Source organism: Lutra lutra, chromosome 1, assembly GCF_902655055.1.
Source record: "Lutra lutra chromosome 1, mLutLut1.2, whole genome shotgun sequence".
NCBI classification, from domain to species: Eukaryota; Metazoa; Chordata; class Mammalia; order Carnivora; family Mustelidae; genus Lutra; species Lutra lutra.
This window is the reverse complement of record NC_062278.1, coordinates 133,964,196-133,985,647: the sequence shown is the minus strand read 5'-3', so window position 1 is coordinate 133,985,647 and position 21,452 is coordinate 133,964,196. Positions and strand designations below refer to the sequence as shown.

At 35.8% G+C, this 21,452-nt stretch overlaps 1 protein-coding gene across 2 annotated transcripts in view; it reads right to left on the bottom strand.

Moving 5' to 3' along the window:
- The window catches only part of PIK3R4 (phosphoinositide-3-kinase regulatory subunit 4), an 83,242-nt gene extending 63,248 nt beyond the window's left edge, over positions 1–19,994 (bottom strand). Inside the window, exons 1-6 of one of the 2 annotated variants that reach the window (XM_047737225.1) lie at positions 19,480–19,994; positions 17,938–18,714; positions 10,495–10,628; positions 8,096–8,678; positions 4,363–4,497; positions 2,562–2,783 (exon numbers count right to left, since the gene is read on the bottom strand). In XM_047737225.1, coding sequence (XP_047593181.1) covers positions 2,562–2,783; positions 4,363–4,497; positions 8,096–8,678; positions 10,495–10,628; positions 17,938–18,670 — 1,807 coding nt within the window. In that variant the 5' untranslated portion in view covers positions 18,671–18,714; positions 19,480–19,994. The remainder of the gene's footprint in view (positions 1–2,561; positions 2,784–4,362; positions 4,498–8,095; positions 8,679–10,494; positions 10,629–17,937; positions 18,715–19,479) is intronic. The other variant, XM_047737233.1, reaches the window with a different exon arrangement.
- Positions 19,995–21,452: the final 1,458 nt, after the last annotated feature.

Here is a 21,452-nt window from a genome sequence, read left to right as displayed (position 1 = left end):
AAATCTTACCATCTGGAACAACATGGATGGAACTAGAGGGTATTATGCTAAGGGAAATAAGTCAATCAGAGAAATACAATTATCATATGATCTCACTAATATGTGGAATTTGAGAAACAAGGCAGAGGATCATAACAGAAGAGAGGAAAAAATGAAACAAGAAGAAACCAGAGAGACAAACCATTAAGATTCTCTTAATCTTAGGAACAAACTGAGGGTTGCTGGAGTGGAGGGGGGTGGAAGGGATGAGGTGGCTGGGTGAGGGACTTTGGGGAGGATATGTACTGTCAGTGCTGTGTATTGTGTAAGACTGATGAATCACAGATCTGTAACCTGAAACAAGTAATACATTATATGTAAATAATTTAAAAAAAAAAAATGTTTTAAAGAAAATTTTAAAATTTTCAATTAAAAAAATATGTAGGAACAAATTTAACCATGAAGGTGAAACAATGGATTTTGAAAATGATAAAATATTGATGAAAGAAATTGAAGGTGACACAAACATATGGAAAGATACTGTAAGCTCATGGTTGGAAAAATATTAAGATGTCCATACTACCCAAAACGATCTACAAATTCAATGCAATCCCTATCAAAATCCCAACATTTTACATAGAACCCGAAGAAATAATACTAAAATTTGTATAGATTTACAAAAGACCCCAGATAGCTAAAGCAATCTTGAGAAAGAAGAACAAAGCTGGAGTTACCACAATCCCAGATTTCAAGATATACCGCAAAGTTGTAATAATCAAAATAGTACAGTACAGGCACAAAAACACACAGATCAATAAAACAAGATAAAGGGCCCAGAAATAAATCCACACCCAAATGGTCAATTAATCTATCACAAGGGAGGCAAGAATATACAATGGGAAAAGTCAGTATCTTCAATAAACAGTGCTGGGAAATCTGGACAGCTACATGCAAAAGAATGAAACTGAACCACTTTCTTAAACCATACACCCAAATAAACTCAAAATGGATTAAATACCTAAATGTAAAACATGTAACCATAAAATTTCTAGAAGAAAACAAGGGGAGTAATTTCTTAGACATGGGCCATAAAAACATGTTCTAGATATGTCACCTTAAGCAAAAGAAAGAAAAGCAAAAATAAAAATAAACAACTGGGACTACACCAGAATCAAAAGCTTTTGCACAGTGAAGGAAACCATCAACAAAACTAAGAGGTAACTTACTGAATGGAATAAGGTATTTGCAAATGATGTAGCTTATATTGGAGTTAACATCCACCATGTATAAAGAATTTATACAATCCAACACCCAAATAAATAACCTGATTAAAAACTGAACAGAGGACCTAAATAGACATTTTACCAAAGAAGACATGCAGATGGCCAACAGATACATGAAATGATGTTCAACATCTCTAATCATCAGGGAAATTCAAATCAAAACCACAATGAGATATCTACTTATACATATCAAAATGGCTAGAATCAAAAAGACAAGAAACACCAAGTGTTGGTAAGGATGTGAAGAAAAGAATCCTTAAGCACTGCTGGTGGAAATGTAAATTGGTGCAGCCACCTCAGAGAACGGTATAGAGGTACCTTAAAAAATTAAAAAGAGAAATACTATATGATCCAGTAATTCCACTAGATATTTACCTAAAAGAAATAAAAACTCTAATTTGAAAAAATACATGTACCCCTATGTTTACTGCAGCATTATTTATAATAACCAAGACACGGAAACAACCCAATTATATATCAACAGATAAATGGATAAAGATGTGTAGATCTATACAATGGAATATTACTCAGTCTCAAAAAAGAATGAAGTCTTGCCATTTGCAACAACATGGATGGATCTAGAGGGTATTATGCTAAGTGAAATAAGTCAGAAAAAGACAAATACAATATGATTTCACCTCTATGTGAAATCTGAAAAACCACACAAATGAACAAAATAAAAACTAACATTTTGAAAAAAGTGGAAAAAAAACTACTTAATTTTTCAGTTTACACAAAGCATGGCCTGCAAGCTTTAATTTTCTTCCTAACTAAATTGATTTTCAATCATACTAAGTTTAACTGTTATTTTCTGATTGTAAAAGTTACTTTCTGATGAATGCTTACTATAAAAAATTTGACAAATATAAAAAACATAGAGAAAATAATCACCTAAAATCCCAGCCCCAGAGATAATCACTATACAAATCTTAGAATATTCTAGCTTCTTTATAAATATATGATTTGTTATGTTACCTTATAGAACCAATACTTTGGTCACTTTAATAGAATTTCATAGTACTTTCTCAGGTCATTCAATATTCTTTTAAAACATTGTTTTTAATGACCACATGATTATTTCTTCATATGAATGGGTATCACAATTTAATTAACCAATCCCTTGATAAAAGTTACTTTTATCATCCAAAAGCAGCATAAAAGACAGAAACACTAGGAGCTTATCTCATTATTAATGAAATTGGTGGACTTATCACCCATTTTCAGACCTCATGGAAATACTGTTTGAGAGAATAATTCAATATCTTAAAGATATATTTTAAAACAAATAGAAAAACATACCAACTATACTATCAAAAAAAGCTCCACGCAGATGCCAATCATTTTTATCATTTAGGAAAGTGATCATGTGGGACAATAAAACATCATTGGCTTTCTGACGTCCAAAGAATACACACAGGCGTGTTATTCCATTTTCCATTAAGGTTTGTTTCACAATATTTTCAGGGTCACTTAGCAAAGTGACAACTTTCTGTTGGACCATTTCATGTAAGGCTTGCAGCTCTAAAAAAAAAAGGAAAAAAAAGGTAAAGATAGGATCAGTTTTTTTCCTAAGTTATAGACCTAGTCTTCTTTCTTACTCCTTGCAGAAACAGAACAATAGAGAAGCCACCAAAAAAAAAAAAAAGAAGTCTATAATCACTAAATATTTCCACTGTTCAAGCTCTGAAGGACAGATAAGGAAACCAAAATATAAACTGAAGAACAACATCTGATAAGCAGATGCCACAAGCATGGTTACCATCTGATTAACTAAATAAACAGACCTATTTTTGAAGCTCAAGGAAAAAAACTATGGGAAAGCAACAAAACAATCAATAAAATCACCAATAAATTTTATTTTATTGCCATCAATAAAATCAACTTGATCAAGAACTTCAATATACTAGACTGGTTAAGGATATAAACTGATGGCATAATTTAATACTTTAAGAAAGCATTTCTAAGGTCAGTTTACTAAATTTTTAGAAAGCAGAAACTATACTGCAAATCCTGTCAAGGGTTTACATGATCTGGCCACCCCCTTCTTCTCTGACTTTATCTCCTACCCACCCTCCCTTCTTCCTTTCCCTTCTAAAATGTAAGCTCAACAGAAGGATCTTTTCTGTCTTATTCACCACTATATTTCTAGTGCAGAAATTATGTTTAACAATTATCTGTTGGCTAAATGCATGAGGGCAGAGGTCGCTCCTGGTGCAGCCACTGTCAAGAGAAAAGGTGGTCTGATAAGCAAAATACTATGTTCACATTAAGACAAACTTTAGGTTAACTCCTGAAAAGGTTTAACACCTAACTTCAACTTCATTATCTATAAATGTCCAATTACATGGTTACAGAATGTAGGACAGTATTATCTTCTAAGTAATTCCATGAAAAAAGCGACGATTTCCTTTCTGATACATTTTTCTTTAAGTTCAAAATTATTCTACTGACTTCAACTGCAGAGAATATATGCTGCCTAAAACTGATATCATTCTTACAAGTAATAGAGCCATTACCATTTGTATATAGCATAAAAATCTCGTGCTCAAAGAAATCTAAGCATATTACTTCTAAATCTTTAACTCAATAAACATTAATTAAAAGCCTGCTAAGAGTTGTTTGTATGTAAAGAAACTTAAACAGGAACTTTAACCTCAAAGAGCTTACCATCACATCTATACATTTAAAGCAAAAGATGTTTGTGGGGTTTGATCCATAAATCATAGACAGTATGACATAAACAGTTCATGACTAAGGATACTCAAAGGATATTCACATAAGGAAAAAAGGCTTAGATTCTTTGGCTATGACGTCAACTTTTTTCCTTCCATCTTAGAATTATACAATTCAGCTAGCTTTACTGTTTATACAAATCAGTTGTGGCTGAAAAACAATTGAGCTTAGAATCTGTGACAAGCTGATAATATTCCGGTTAGATAATAGTGTACAGAGCAGAGAGAACAATGAAACATCAGTGACCTTTCCCACCTATATATATGGTATTCTTTCATCTTACACAAAAATTACGATAGTTTCTTTCAAGTCCACATTACTAATTCATTCCAAATAATAAGAAACCTGGAAGAGAAAATCATACTACCTGTGTCGTAATTTCCATTGGGATGCGTAACTTCATCTATTTCTTCACTATTTGGGTCATTTTCCATATTGAGATTTTTTAACTGCACTAATTCCAGGAATCTCAAAGCTGTTTCAGCCAGCAGAGCTATGTTTTCTATAAAAAAGGGAAAATTTATTATAATCTTAAATCCCTATAATAATTTTTCCTTCAGGTCTTTATACATATAAATAAGAATCATAAAACTAAGGAGGAAAAGTAGGACTTTTCAATTTAGCTCTTAACCTAATCAGATTTTTGGTAACTAATCTCATAATCTACAACTAACAGTTTTTTAAAGATTTTATTTATTTGAGAAAAGAGACAGAGCAAGTGAGAGAGAAAGAGCACGAGCAGGTTAATGGGTATAGAGAGAAGCAGACTCCCCACTGGGCACAAAGCCCAACAGGGGGCTTGATCCCAGGACTCCTGGATCATGACCTGAGCCAAAGGCAGACACTTAACGAACTGAGCCTCCCAAGCCACCCCTATAACTAACAGTTTTAATAATAAAACAAACTTCTTTTAAAAATACAAAAATGTACAGCATAAACGCTATAGTTAACTCTGCTATATGATACATATGAAAGTTAAGAGAGCTAATTCTAAGAGTTCTCATCACAAAGAAAAAACTTCTTTTTTTCTGTTTTTGCATCTTTTTATTATACCTATATGAGAGGATGGAAGCCAACCAAACTTGTGGTAATCATTTCAGAATATGCGAAGTCAAACTATTACACTTTATACCTTAAACTTATACAGTGATGTAGGTCAATTATATCTCAATAAAACTATGAAAAAAATACAAAAATAGCATAAAACAAGCATTCAAATCTACTAAGGGCAAAGCTTAACCCTTCGACAGAGACCCAGGAACAGTATCTTAACAGGTGAGATACATACATTAGACTAAAAGAGAAACATTCAGATTAAAATAACGGGCTAAACTGTTATTTTCAGTATCACACAGACTTCAGAATCACACAGACCCCGGCTTAAATCTCAGCTCCAATCTCAGCCTCCAACACTTACTAGCTGGCTGCTTAACACAGGAGTATATTTCACATATACATTAAGTCACATCTACCTCAAAGAGCTGTTACCAAACTGAATCAACCATTATTAGATTGCCTTCCTTGTGATACTCTGAAGTTCTTATGAACCAATATGTGAGATTGCTGCATTTCTACAGTTGCATTCTCTCCTAAGACTGTCTGATATTCCTTAGCACTGTGAAAATATCTACTTCTAATTTGTGCTGTCACATTTGCTATCCGATCTGCTTACACTTTCTTCTCCCTTCCATTTTCTTATTGAGGCCTGTGTCTCTTTCTTTCCCTCCCATTTCTCGCTTCTTAATCCACTGAGCCCCCCAGGCACCCCCATTTCTGTGCTTCTTAACATATGTCCATACCAGCCTAAGACTGCACTCTTTTCCTTAGCAGTAAATAGCACTGAACATAAAGCTTAATTAACTGCCTCATTTTATTAATTCCAAGACTCACTTTTTCCTTAAATTTTTAATACCACTACAATTGAGGTACATATCACAAGAGTTGAGATTGCTCAGTCTATCAAATGCAGTGATTACCTTTGTCTTATACCCCACTATTCCCTGCCCCGACCCTCAATAGGTTCAAAACTGTTCTGAAGAACAAAACTTTACCTCTAAGTACCCAAGACGTGAATACCCTGTAATGCCTGCCATAATGCCTGCCCTAAAGATGGGAGAGTTTGGGCCATCCTCTGATAACAAGTCAAATTCTAGATGAATGCTCCCCACCCCACGTTAATGGATGTATCTTTATGAGGAAAAGTCTCTTACTTTCCGGGGCACTTCTAAAATCTGAGTAGATCTATGCCTATTTCCCCCATTTAAGTTCATAAACCACAATACACTTGAAAGTTTACACAAGATACAAAGCTATACCACCTCTGAGTTTAAAAAGAACACTGTAAAAGACATTTGAAAACTGATTTTAAACTTTTATAGTTACTGACATGTGTGGTTTAATTATACTTAACCATAAAAGTTCAAATAGACTTCTGGCTCAACTGAAAAACAGGCAGGTTTATCCTGCACTAAGCCATAATGAAGGGACACTAGGTACCAGCACAGACCCTGGTTACCACAGACTCTCACCATAAAGACCCAGAAGACCAAAGAAAAGCAGAGTGCTTCAGAGTCAAGGTAAAGACCAGCAGCTCTGAGAATTGAGAAAGAACGAGACCAGATACATTTAGGTCATATTGTCTAGCCTCTCCCATTTCCAATTTCCTCACTTGTAAAATGAAGGTAATATAGCATCTATTGCTCAAAGCTGTTGCAAGGATTAGCTGCAAAAAATATATAGATCTTAGAATCTCAGAATCCATGTATCTTAGAATCTGGAATCTATCTTAAAATTTATATATCTTTTGCAACTAATCCCTGCAATCCTGAGCAGATGCCCTGATGGAGTTTTTTTCCAATAAACAGTAGCTATTTTATTTATGCTATCACTATTAGTAATTGGTTGTCACTCTGTTAACATAGCACCTACACATCAGAACCTTATCCATTTAACACAACTGAGAACAAACTAAGACCAACAGTAGGTCACAAAACTCTAAAGAAAGATACAGTTTGTTTTTAAAACCTATAAACTTTTATTTAAATTTTTCTAGTTTAATATGTTTGCCAAGTGACTTATAAATATACTTTGTTACAAATTGTAAACTCAAATGTACAGGTCTTAAAGAAATCCTCAATTTTCTAGGCCTGACATGTGCACCCATACAGTTATGGAAACCAAGCCATAAATAATAGGCAATGGATAAATACAAATAAAAATATATGTAGAGGGAAGAAAAAAAAAATGCAACAACCACCACTCAGTGAATGTACCTAGAGATAAGGCCAGAGTCCAGCAACCATTTTTTGTATGTTCCATTGAAATAATGATAGACAATTATAAATTTAATAAACCTAGCAAGTACCTTTCATAAAAGTGGCAATATCACCACCACACTTAATGTACTATTTACAGAAACCAAAGCAATCTCTACTTTACATATTATATTAGAAATAAATTATGAATTATGTTAATGCTTCAGTGACATTTTCCATGCAGAAAGAAGTATATAGAATTAATCTGGGGAGCTAAAAAACATGAATCTGTATCACTTAATTTTATGAGTAAGAATTACAAATAAAACAGGTAGATGTGTTATAACCTCAACCCAAAGAAGCCACACACCTTAAGCACTACAGTAACTAAAAGGACCTTAAAATCTGGTAATAGGCTAGGTTCTTTAAAAACCAAATTATCCAGCAAAATTCATTTTTTTGAACAGCAAAAGACTTGTATCCTAAAGCTGATATTCAAATTAGCATATCTGTTCAGAGAAACTTTACAAAGACCTAAATACAATCAGAACATACTTGTAAGCATTAGTCTCACTCCAAATTAAATGTAGTATACTCAGTAAAATCATAGGATTCTATATTACATATTTTTCACTTGATAATTCTGATCACTTCAAAAATGAGTACAACCAAAAGTTGAGTCCCAGGGACAGATAGATCACTTATGAAAATTATCAAAATGTACACAAATAGTTTAAGGACTATAATTCACTCTCAGAATTCCCAGAGAAATCAGAGAAACAAGAGATATTATAGTCACTAACTTCAAAAATATGAGCAGCTATTACTTGGACAATAAGTTCTTACCAGCATAGGCTAGTCTAACAATAGTAGCATCATCTTGGGCTAAGTGGGCTATGCCTGGCAGAATATATTCCGGATAGATATTGACATCATTGCGAGGAACCTCTTTGACAAGAGCAAGAACTTTGGTCAATGTCCTCAAGGCTTCAGCCCTCACTCTAGGAACAGAGTCATTGCTGAAATGCAAAAGATAAGGAGTAATACGATCCAAAAGAATTTCTACACTTAATCTTGGCGCCAAATGGAGAATAAGTTCCAAAGCAGCAAGTTTGGAATCACAGTATTTAAGGGTCTGCAGACAGGACGTTATAACAGACACCAAGATAACCAGCCCATTTTCCTTAGGCTCTCCTTCTGCTTTTTCTGGCAGATCATGTCCACAGAGATTGTGAATAATGTTGCCCAAATCCTTCCGTATAACCAGAATGCGCTCATCTGCAGAAAGAAATGTTTCCTTGGCAAACTGGGCCATGTAGGGCTGAAGGAATGTGTAAAATATTTCAGGAAAGGCATTGCCACGCTGCTGCTTTAGGTAATCTTCTGCCCCTAAACGTTTATCTGGCTCACGGTGAATCATCTGAGTTACCTACACCAAGGGGAGAAAAGGAGTAAAAAATAGATTTGAGAACAGCAGGTTAAATCAGATGAAAGCTACAAGGGCAACTTAAACATGACATAAAGAATTTGTGAGGGAACTCTGACTCTTCTCAATCTTCACCTTTCAAGCTACTTTCAGAACCTGACTACAAACAATATGGGACTTTACTACCATCCTACAAAGCAACAGGAAATTATATAGTAATTACAAATTACTATTGTAATATTATATAGTATTACAAGTGGCCCAGACACATAAAGAGATATACCCTGTTCAGTATTCCCCAATTATTAAGACAGGGGAGTAATACATTACTGCCCACCGCTCAAGGATTCTTAAACAGTTTTGAGTACAGTAATACCATTGAGAATCTAAAGAAAACAATGGGATTTTCTCCAGAAAAAAATTGTATACACAAAATTTTTACATAAAAAATTACACACGGTTCTGAAAAGAATCACAGTACCACTAAAATCTATTTACATATCAGAGTTCTGATTTAGAGTCTTAATACCACAAGTCCAAGGGAATACATGGTTTAAGTGTAGTTCTAGGATCCAGTCAAAAAGGGGATCAGTGGTTTAAACTTCTCAAGTAGTGTAAGAGATGTTAAATCCTACAAACCCTAGAAAGGAAATGTACCTAACTTGAACTTATTATATGTTTTCTGACATCTTAGGGAACTAATTTTCTTTCAATATACAGAGCATAGTTTAATTTTTCCTAGATCTTCAGAGTCAATCAGTCATTATTTAAATACTTAAAATATCATAAAAATATATCTAGTTATTTGAGTTTTCTGTTTATATTTCAAATAGGCACCTAGCATTGAACTTGCAAGGATTCATATGCACTATAAATACCAGAAGTGACTTAAATAGAATTCCTTTTACATTCAGATTAAGCCTTAAAGATTCATCAGATTCACTCCTTCCATAGTTAAGAAAATACAAGTCCAAATTCAAGAAGTCACTTAGCCAATGTAATATGACAAATAAGTGCCATACCCAAAGACAGAACAGCCAGGTACACCAACTAGTGCACAGTTTACCGAACATGAGCTAAACTGGCTTCCTCTAAAACATCTTATTTTTTAATATTTGCCATTTATAAGAGAAATTAAAATGTATTCTATACTTCCCTACTTTATTATAGAATATTTTAATATACTACAACTTCCCATGACTGAGAGTCATCATCTTTAAAGCCATCAGTTACTGTATTGATGGACTTTAAATAAAGATCCCCTCAATCAGTAAGGTGGATTTTTGGCTTATGTGACCTCCCACAAAATTCCTCACTTCTCTTCTGCTATACTAGTGATTCTATAACCTTCCATCCAGAACAGCCTCAAGAGAGACATACCAAACGAGCTGTTTCTATATGAAATGGCCCTATGCTACTGTATTATAGTCAAGTTGATGTTTCCTGTCTCTTTCATTTTAGATAGGTCTTCTTGATTTCTTACTAGCAAGCTCTATTCTAGACAATATCTCTAATCTCCAAGTACCACTTTACTTCCTCCCAAATCTGTCCAAAGCAGAGCTGAAGACGTGTGTGTATGTATAACATTATGCATGTTTTATATACATATAAAATTTAATCAAATGAGCTCTGTGCCTGAAAAGAGGTAAAGTATTATACACTTCTCCCTAACAAAGTAAATTAAAAAAGGCTCTTCATAATTGTCTATGGGGCTTTATTGCTTTGTTCCAAATTCATAAAATTCCAGAGAGCTGTCTAATGCAAAAGTGAAAACACAATTCTATTAAAACCTAATGGAGTATACTTGTAGCATAGTTACCAATTCTCTGATACTGCAATCTTCAATTTTATTTAGCACTTGTTCCGGGAAAAACTGTCCATTTCTATAAGCCAGAAGTTGAGAGAGATCAAACAGTGGTACACCTTCTGTAAAAAGCTCAGCTATAACACAACCTGCAAAATAACAGATATAATTCCATTAAAAACGCAATGCAAGATACCTTTAATACAGATGTAGAATTGAGAGAATTCACAACACTCAAAATGAAAAGCCCAAAGTAAACTGAATTAAAAATTTTAATGCATCATACAACTACAATCACGCAAGACAAGGAAAATGTCTATTGCCTTATCATCAGTTTCTGAAAGTGTAAAGTCAAAAGAATCCCACTATCTCTCCATCTTAAAAAAAACAAATAAAATTACTTCCTAGTTCTCTAATTTAAAATGAATGTTTGCATATAATATATACATACATATATTTAGAGATAGAATACAAGTTACAAGAAAGGTAATTTTTTTTAAGTATGGACTTACTTTAGAAATTAAGTCCATAAGGAACTGAAGTCATTATCTGACAACTCATTTATTCACTATCAAACTAAAAGTTATTAGGTGTCTACTATACACTAGACACTAGCAGTGCATATAATAGATAAAATCCTTGCCCTCATCAAGCTTTCGTTCTAGGAAGACAGACATAAAATAAACCAGTGAACAAATGTGTGAAGAGTGCTACGAAGTATAGGTGTAAGACTAGAAAAAGAAGGAAAGATAACCAAATCATTAGGCACTCACATAATCTTCAAACAGGGAATACAAAAAATCTATCTACACTCCGAAAAGGACAAAACAGTTTCACTGCATCACTGTATGACCCGCATTTCACAAGTATTTTTTCTAAGAGGAAAAGAGAGAGAGTATACGTGCATGTGGGATGTAGGGTGGCAGAAGGAGAGAGAGAATCTTAAGCAGGCTCCAAATTCAATGTAGAGCCCCCTGTGGGGTTTGATATCATGACTCTGAGATCATAACCTGAGCTGAAATCAAGAATCAAACCCTCAACCGTCTAACCCACCCAGGCACCCCTGCGTTTCACAGGTCTTACAGAGATCCTTAAATAACCTTAGCTCATAGCCTCTGCATCTGCTGGTCTCTCTACCTAGAATGCTACTCCCTCAAATGTCCACCTATACCTCCACCTCCTTAAGATCCTTCATCAAATGTAATTTAGGATATTAGCAGTTATGTAAACTATCCAGTTTAAAATTGCAAGCCACACCACCACAACTACCCCATTCTTCTTGCCTATTCTTCTGCATATTCCCTTTTCCCTTTCCCTGCTATTTTTTCCCCACAGCACCAACTGCCAAATTAAATATATCATGTATTTTTTTTCTTTACCATCTAGTATACCTACTAGAATGCAAACTTCATGAGGAAGGGATTTTCACCTAATTTTGCTCACTAAATAATTTCCAAGAACTAAAACAGTTCCTAACACATAATAAAGTTCTTAAATTAATCTCTACCAATCTGTGTCAAGTTTTAGAATAAAAGACTTAAAATAGCTATTAGAAATATCATAAGCAAGAAGAAAATAGAAAACCAGACCAACATTACAAACCAACTGGATCTAACACAGACATCAAAAGAACACTCCACCCAACAACAGCAAAATACAAATTCTTCTCAGGTACATATGGAACAATTCCCAGGTTAGATCACATGCTAAGCCATAGAACAAGCCTCAGTAAGTTTAAAAGGATTGAAACCATACAAATCAAGTCCTTCAAACCACAAGGGAATAAGAAATCAATAACAGGGAAAGCTTGAAAAATTCACATATATGTAGAAATTAAACAACACACTCCTAAATAACCAATGTATCAAACAGAATTACTTTGCGATTAATGAAAATGAAAACACAACATATAAAAGGTATGGGATGCAACTAGGACAGTGTTGAGAGGAAATGTGTAACTATAAACACCTGTATTTTAAAAGAGTGAAGGACAATAACCTAACCTTAACCTTAAGAAACAAAAATAGTAAACTAAAACCAAAGCAAACAGAAGAAAAGGAATAATAAAGACTGGCATGGAAATTTGTGAAACGGAGAATAAAACACAATAGAGAACATCCACAAACTCAAAGGTTGGTGCTTTGAAAAGCTCAACAAAATTGACAGGCTCCTACTAAGAAGACAGATGTCTCAAACTACTAAATTAAGGTATGAAAAAGGAGACACACCACCAACCTTACAAAAATGAAAAAGAACTGTATTTTGAACAACTGTATGAACACAAATTAGATAACCTAAATGAAATGGACAGATTCCTGGAAAGACACAGATTACCAAAGCTGACTTAAAAAGAACAGAAAATCTGAATAGACCTCATAAGTAAAGAAACAGAATAATAAACATTCCACAAAAGAAAAGCCTAACACTTAACAGAGGCTTCAGTCTATCAAATGTTAAAATACTTAATAATCCTTCACAAATTGTCCCAAAAAAATAGAAGAGGGAACACTTCCCAACTCATTCAAAATTACCCTGATACCAAACCAGACAAAGATATCACAAGAAAAGAAAACTACAGACCAATATTCCTGATGAATATAGGCACAAAAATCCTCCAAAAAATACTGACAAACTGGGTGCAAAAATGAATAAGTCCATACCAATAATAAATTAAAAGAAAAAAATGAGGGGAAAGAGAGAACACTTGAGTATGCCAGAATGCTGAGGGCCTACTGGTGAAGGTGGAGGAAATACTAGAGTTGGAAAATCATCATTTGCAACCATCAGGCAAGAATCAGCAACGAATGCCAAATCAGGAAGGAAGTTGTTATGACTGACAGTGTATTTGCATGGTCTTAAAAGTTTCTTCCCACAGGCTCCTTATTAGTTGCAAGAGATTAAAAAAGCAGAAGGTAACTAGAGAGGGGAGAATCAGGCAAGACCTTGACCAGGTGATCAAAATTAACATCACCAACAGACACCGTATGTCTCTAGATGTGATACTGTGAAAATGCATCATCACATATATAGTACACTGAGAATGAATAACCTGAATCTAATCAAAAGGAGAAATCGGACAAACCCTGAATGAGGTACATTCTATGAAAAAACAAAGGGATGGAGTGAGCTGCTTGAGCACATGTGTGTGCTTGCACACACACACACACACACACACAAAATGCAGGTGAAAGCTAGTGAAAACTGAATAAAGTCTGTATCTAGTTAACAATAAGGCTCCACTGTCAATTCCAGATTTTGAGGTCAGACTGGTCATATCAGATATCACTAGCAGGGAAACTGGGAGAAGCATTCTTCACTATTTTTGCAACTTCTATCACTTAAAATAAAAAGTACAAAAATTATTTTTAAAAATTTAAGGAGAGAAGTATTCTTCAAAAAATGTCAATGTCATGATGACAAAAAAAGGCTATGAAGATGTTCCACATCAAAGGAAGCTAAGGGGAGAGGACAACTAAATGCTATAAACCCTAGACTGGGTCCTGACCTGGAGCAGTTAAAATGTTATAAGGGACATTGATGGCTCAAAAACAAAATTAGAACTAAAAGTGTAAATTATTTTATCAATGTTAAATTTGCTGCAGTTGATAACTGCAACATACAATTACGTAAGAGTTATGTAACAGACTAGGATCTTAGGGAATATATACTGAAGTATTCAGAAGCAAAGGGCCACAATATATGTAATTTAGTCATTAAAAAATCATGAGGGTGGACTGGGGTGCAAAAAGAATGTATAGGTGATACAGCAAGTGGAGCAAAATGCCAACCAAGTGAATCTGGGGATTCTCTTCTGCAAGTTTTTAAAATTTTTAAGTATGAAATAATTTCCAAGTAAAAAGTCAGAAAAAAAAAACGTAGCGACATTTAACTATTTACAACTAAATGGGGTTTGTTATGGACTGAAGTATCTCTCCTCTCCCTCAAATTCATATATTTAAGCCCTAACACCCAGTACCTGTAACCTGACTAAATACAGGTGATAGGCCTTTAAAAAGGTAACAAGTTAAATGAGGTCATACGTCCATTATTATATGTGACCTTTTAAGAAGGGGCACCAAGGAAGAGACCATGTGAGGACACAGTGAGAAGGCAGCCATCTGCAACCCAAAAAGAGTGGCTTCAGGAGAAATGACTCCTGCTGGCACCTTGATCCTGGACTTCAGCCTCTAGAATGGAGGGAAAATAAATTTTTCTTTAAGTTACCAAGTCTGGGATATTTTGTCATGGCAGCCCTAGCAAACTAATAGAGGTGAATATAGAACTTTTTTCTTGCAACTTTTAGAATATTGTTCTGGAAAAGGTGTTATTAGGTGGTATTTCCCTATGGAACAGATTGTTCAAAGTGTCTTCATCAACACTAAGTCCTTATAATTCAGGTATCAGCTCAAATATCACCTTCTCATAGAGGTCTTCTCTGACCATTTTATCTAAAGTAGTCTCCTACCAACCTTTGTCATAACACTTAAAAGTCCTAACTCCAGGGGCGCCTGGGTGGCTCAGTGGGTTAAAGCCTCTGTCTTTGGCTCGGGTCATGATCCCAGAGTTCTGGGATCGAGCCCCGCATCGGGCTCTCTGCTCCGTGGAGAGCCTGCTTCCTCCTCTCTCTCTGCCTGCCTCTCTGCTTATTTGTGATCTCTCTCTGTCAAATAAATGAATAAAATGTTTAAAAAAAAAAAAAAAAGTCCTAACTCTATCACAGCACTTATCACTCACAAAAATAAACTTCTTTCCTTGTTTCTCTTTCTACTCCACTAGAACATAAGCTCCTTAAGGGTAAAAACTTCATCAGTCTTTTTCAGAGCTGTACCCCCAACATGTAACAACACAGTGTCTCATACATAACAGATAATTCTCAAATATTTGTCAAGCAAATGAATGAAAGATCTCCAGGAAAAGGGTCCTGCCCACTTATATGACCAGAGACAGAGAATATATACCTTCTCCAAAACTAGCAGCCAGGAACCAAGGATATCCATCAAAACAGAGAAAAGTAACATTCAAAACCCAAAGAGCCTACATCAAATCTTAGGAGAGGTGGACAGATCCCACCCACCTCTTTCAAAAAAAATGAAAGGGCCTCTACGATGTAGACTCTGGTCTGGAAAAAAAAAATGCTGAGTAAGTTTATGAAACTATAATGCACACAGAAAGCATAAATATAAACCTTGCATCGACCCTTGAAATTTTAAAACTCCAACAAACTTCCAGTTATTAAATAAATGAGTCACAAGGATGTAATATGTGCCTTTTATACCTCAGTTTAAAAAAAAAAAGCCTATAAATGATCCCGAGATTAAAAAGTGTTCAAATTTCTAAGCTAAAGGAATCATATTTATAAAATCATAATTTTAAAAATTCAGATAAATTCACTGGTCAAAAAAAGTCAGGACTCTAATGAATTACACTTCTAATCTTATTTACACAGCCTGGAGGATAACCCTAGCTTATCAAAAAATACCCCTCAGTATTATCTTGGGACACATATTAGGGAGCTGGACAGGTTTGTAGTAACAATTCTTGTTCATTACCCTCAATGAAATACATTTCTTCATTAATTATGTTACTTTTCCTAAGTAATCTAAAATACAGCTCAATTTACATTTTCTTTGCAGCACCCAATCTTGGCAAAATTCATGAAAAATGGCATTGATGCAGAGCTCACACGGTTTTTCTTCAGGATACCATTTTCAGCCCATTTTCTTCCCCAAAAGTTCATAGAGAATCTAGAATCTATAGCCTGGCTTGAAGTGGTCTGGGTATGTGAAATAATGTATATTAATGCATGGTATTTTCTTCTAGAGAAGAAGGGCACTGATTGCATCAAAATCTTTAAGGGGATCCCAAAAAAGCTTAGGAATCCCTTTTTTACAAACTCTTCCTAGTTACAAACTCATTCCCTTAGCTACAATTACTATTTCCTGGTAACTACGAAATCTCCACCTCCATCCCAATTCTCTCTGCAACAAACCTTTATAACCAATTGCCTATTGTACATCTTCTCCTGGATATCCCCCAGACACCTTCAACTCAACATACCTAACAGAGACTTCATCATCATCTTCTCACCCCCTTTACCTGTTCTTCCCCCATTTCTTTTATGTCAGTGACCATCATTGCCAATCCACCCAATTTCCCACGCCAGGGTGAAAAGAGTGTTCTTGACTTCACCTACCAATCAATCACCAAGTCCTAACAATTCTACCTATTAATTATCTCTGAAGTATTCCTTTTTCCCCTATTAATTATCTCTGAAGTATTCTTTTTTCCACTCCCTCTCCAATTCTGTCACAACTTTAAGCTTGTCAGAGTCCTATCCTTTCTGGACTACGGCAGTTTACTTCTAGCTGGTTTTCCCATCTATAAGGTAGCTCCCCTGCTATCCACTCTCCATGCTACAGCGTTTATCTAAAATATATATCTGATAATGCCCCTGTACGGTAGCATCGGCATGCCAGACCCTTTCTGATCTAGGGCCTGCTTACCTCACACTCTACACTCTATATAATAAACTACTTAAAATGGCCTCGTGCTCGGATGTTCTTTGTATAAGCAACACTCTGTGCCTGAAACAAGCTATCTTTGCCATAGTTAGCTCCCAATCTTCTTTCAGTTCTCTTAAAATCATCTGGGTGACTAGTTGGCTCAGTCAGTTAAGCATCTGACTCTTGGTTTCAGTTCAAGTCATGATCTATCTCATGGGTCTTGAGATTGAGCCCAATGTCAAGCTCCCTGCCTAGTGGGGAGTCTGCTTGAAGATTTTCTCCCTCTGTCCCTCCCCTAACTCACTCAAGCAAGCACACTCTCTAAAATAAATCTTTAAAAAATGTATACCATCTTCCAATAAAGAGGCCTTTCCTGCTACTGACTCTCTACCCACACCATGGATACTAATATTTTTATGCTCCTATAACAGCACCCTGTGCTTATAACCACCACAGCAAATCACACTGCATTGAAATGTCCTTTTTCAATATCATATCCATCTCCCCATTAAATGTAAACACCTTGAAAAGAGGGACATAATTATCCATCCATCTCTAGCGCTAAAGAAGTGCCTTGGGGTACCTGGCTGGCTCAGTGGGTAGAGCATGCAACTTTTGATTGTGAGTCATGAGTCTGAGCACCACACTGGGTTTACTTAAAAAAAAAAAAAAAAAAAAAAAAAAAAAAGTTTACTTTTTAAAAAAAAAAGTGCCTAGTACATACGGAAGAATTCAAATATTTCTGAAATATTTGAATAAATGAACCACTCTGCATTTCCTAGGCACTTAAACATGTCCAAAGAAAGACTGCTATATCTATCTGAATAATGAACAATGTATGAAATACCAAGAAAATAATTTTTCAACATATGGGATTTTCTAAAAGCTACAGTTCAATGTCTCAAGTTAAAATATATGCACATCCCCCCTTGCCAAATTCGACCAATTCAAATACCTGCTGAAAAGATATCCATTGCCCTCTTCAACTCTCCTCTTGTTCTCTGATTACTATTTAAGTCTACAAGCGGAGTTGAAGGATCCCTCATGTATTCTAACTCAGTGGCAAACAATCCACCATCAACAAAACGTTCAGGAGCAATATAGCAAGTTCTCCTCCGTGAAGTGTCAAAGAAATAGTTGAAATCTGCTGGGTTGTCCTCTGGAAGGTAAGTGGGCTTAAAACTAGCAAAATCAGTTAGAAGGACCCAATTCCAACTGGTGACCATTACATTCTCAGTCTTGATGTCCCCATGACGGACTCCAGATTTGTGTGCTTGGTCCACAGCAGTCAGAATCTGGAAAGCAATCCAACGCTTCTCAATGTTATTTAAGAATGGACGGGTACTGATGCGATCATAAAGGTTGTCTCGCACATATTGCCTAAAGAGCATGGCTGCTTTCTCAGATGCTTTTTCTACTGCTTTCTGAAAAGGTAGACAGTTCTGTGCAGAATGAAGCCTTATTTTCAGTTCCTCCAGCTCTTGTTTATAGCTGGTTAAAGGCAATGTGGGATCCTGAATTGCAAAGACCTTCACAACCACGAGGCCTTCTCGGTGCTTCGCTCGAGCAACTTTAAAAAACCGAGTACTTCCCAGACTCTTATCATATTCAAAGTCATGGATGTCTGAGAAATAACTCTCCACAGAAAGGATCTGGGAAGGAGCAATGCCAGCAAGCTGATTTCCCATAATGTCAGCAAGCTCCTCTGGGTCAGTAAGTCAGAATACTATACCTGTTTAAAAAAAGAGAAAAAAAGAAGAAGAAAAGATACAAGCAATGAAACACCATTATTTATGTATGCACCATATTTCTCTTTCACTGAAAGCACTGTATCTAGTATTCCAGGCAGCCTCTAAGTTTTAAACCCATTTCTCTAAAAAGATCTTGTTATTTTATGTTGTCCTTTCCAGGAGCTGAACTATATTTAAGTAGACCCCTTCAATATTAAGTTGAAAATGTTAGAATGTGTATTTTCTTCCATTTAAATTTAAAAATTAATGAGACTTTACTATGCGTTCAGCATTGTGCTTGGGACTATGAGGGTCACACAGTATTATATGACACAGTCTTTGTCCATGAAGAACCTGTGGTCTTGGATGTAAGACACAAACACATTAAAAACTTAAAAAAAATTTTTTTAAAGTAATAATAATTAAAAATAAAAACTTAAAACGGACTAAAAATCGCCTAAATCAAATAGGTCACTGAACTCCTCAAAGAACAAGCCAAAAAAAAAAAAAAAAAAAAAAAATTTTAAATCAGTAACTCCTGGGTCGTTCCAGCCTAATTCCAGTCTGCTGGTTCCCACCACCTAACAGACGGCATAAAGTTGTTTGACGTGCAAGAACAAGGAAGGAAACCATGGCAGAGACGTTAAAGAAAAGTAAACTAAAATAACACACTTGTTAAACACAGGCCAGGGTTCTCCTAGCTCATAACGTGCAGGATAAAAAAGACACTCATACACACACGACCATGCGCATATATAAACATTTACCCTAGGACTCTGAAAAGTGTCACAATTCGGTCACTAGCTCACACTGAGGTCATGACGGATCACTTCTGGGTCTTCGCGGGATTGGGAGTCAGCAGCCCGGCGAGCCTTGGACGAGCCTTCCGTCTGAGTGGTCTTCCTTCAAAGGCAGCAGGTGGGACGTTGGGGGAGCGAGGCCGAAAAGTGCCAATTTCCAGAAACCAAGCAGGTCCACGGAGAAGTGAAAAACTCCCGGTGCCGCAGTAGATAAACGAAGCTAAGCTGAAGGGATGCCCAGATAACCAGAGAGTTGCCCCCGCCGGTCCTCTACTCTGCTCCGAGAGCCATGCGTTCCCGGGCCTCACCCTCTCTCGCGCGGATCTCTGGAACCTCAAACACCTCTACACTCCTCTAGAGCCTCACCACCAGGCGGGCAGGTGGGACCCGGATACAACGGGAGGCTGCCAGTTCCAGGGAAATACCACTTCTTCGGCTGAGGCTGACACCGTAAACGCCGAACTCCCGGGAAAGCTGCCGGCTCGGACCTCACTTCCTGTTATAGGGCGGAAGTGACGACAGAGAAAGCTTTGAGGAAGAGAGCGAGAGGCACGGGAGTTGGTTGCTAGGAAACGGAGGAAGGGCGTGGCCTCATTCTAAGCACCTGGAGGAATGAAATAAATTGTTCTGTCAATTTATTAACCATCCTGGTCTCCTAACGTTCCCTAAACTTCTATCATTCTGGCATCCCCAGAACGGGGTTCTTTAAGAGAATTCACAGTTTTATTTAGGAAAGTTAATATATCCCAAGGTGAATATTTTCAGAGCTTTATTGAGATATAATTTACATACTATAAAGTACACCTGTTTAAAACATACAAATCAGCGGCTTTTTATATATTTACAGAGTGGTTCAATCATCTCTATAATTTAATTTTGGAACATTTTCATTACCCCCAAAAGAAATTTTGTAATCCTAAGCAGTCACTCCTATTCTCTCCCTTTCTCCTCCTGGTCCCAGTCCTAGGCAATCACTAATCTATATTCTGTTGTTATAGACTTGCCTGTTCTGGATATTTCATTATATAGTAGACAACATGTAGTCTTTATGACTGACTGTTTTCACTTCACATGTTTTTGAGGATTATCTCTGTTGTAACTTGTGTCAGTACTTAACTTTCTTTTAACTGACAAATATTTTATTATATAAAGAGTCCACATTTTCTTTATCCATTCATTAGTTGATGGACATTTGGTGTGTTGTGTCTACTTTTGGTTATTATGACTAATAGTGCTATGAGCATTCCTGTGGAAGGCTTCTTGAGGCCATGTGTTATTTCTCTAGGGTAAGCATATGGGAATGAAATTATGTAATCATAAGGTAAATCTATGTTTAACAGATTGATAAACTACCAAACTGTTTTCCAAAGTTACTGCACCATTTGACATTCCTACCAGAAATATAGGAGAGCTCCATTTTCTTCATATGGTCACTTACTGTTGTTAGTTTCTGTCTTTTTTGATTATAGCCACCCTCACGGGTGTGAAATATCTCATTGTGGTTTTTATCTGCATTTTCTTAATGACTAATGATGTTGTTAATCTTTTTGTGTGCTTATTGGCCATTCATGTATCTTCTTTAAAGAAGTGTCTATCAAATCTTTTGCCCATTTTTTCACTGGGTTATTTGTCCTTTTATTATTAAGTTTTAAGAGTTCTTTATATTTTTTGGATATAAGTACCTTATCAGGTTTGCAAATAGTTTTTCTCTGTGCTGTCTTTTCACTTTCTTGGTGGTGTCCTTTGAAGCACAAAATATTTTAACACAAAGCTGATTTTTTTTTTTATCATCCTTCCAACAATCCCTCCTCCCTTATTTCCCATCTCAGGAAGAAACATTACCACCCACTGGATTCCTCAAACTACAAATTTAGAAGTCATTAAGTCATCCTTGACATCTTTCTACTCTCTCCCTCTTTCAACATCATCATCCTGATGAT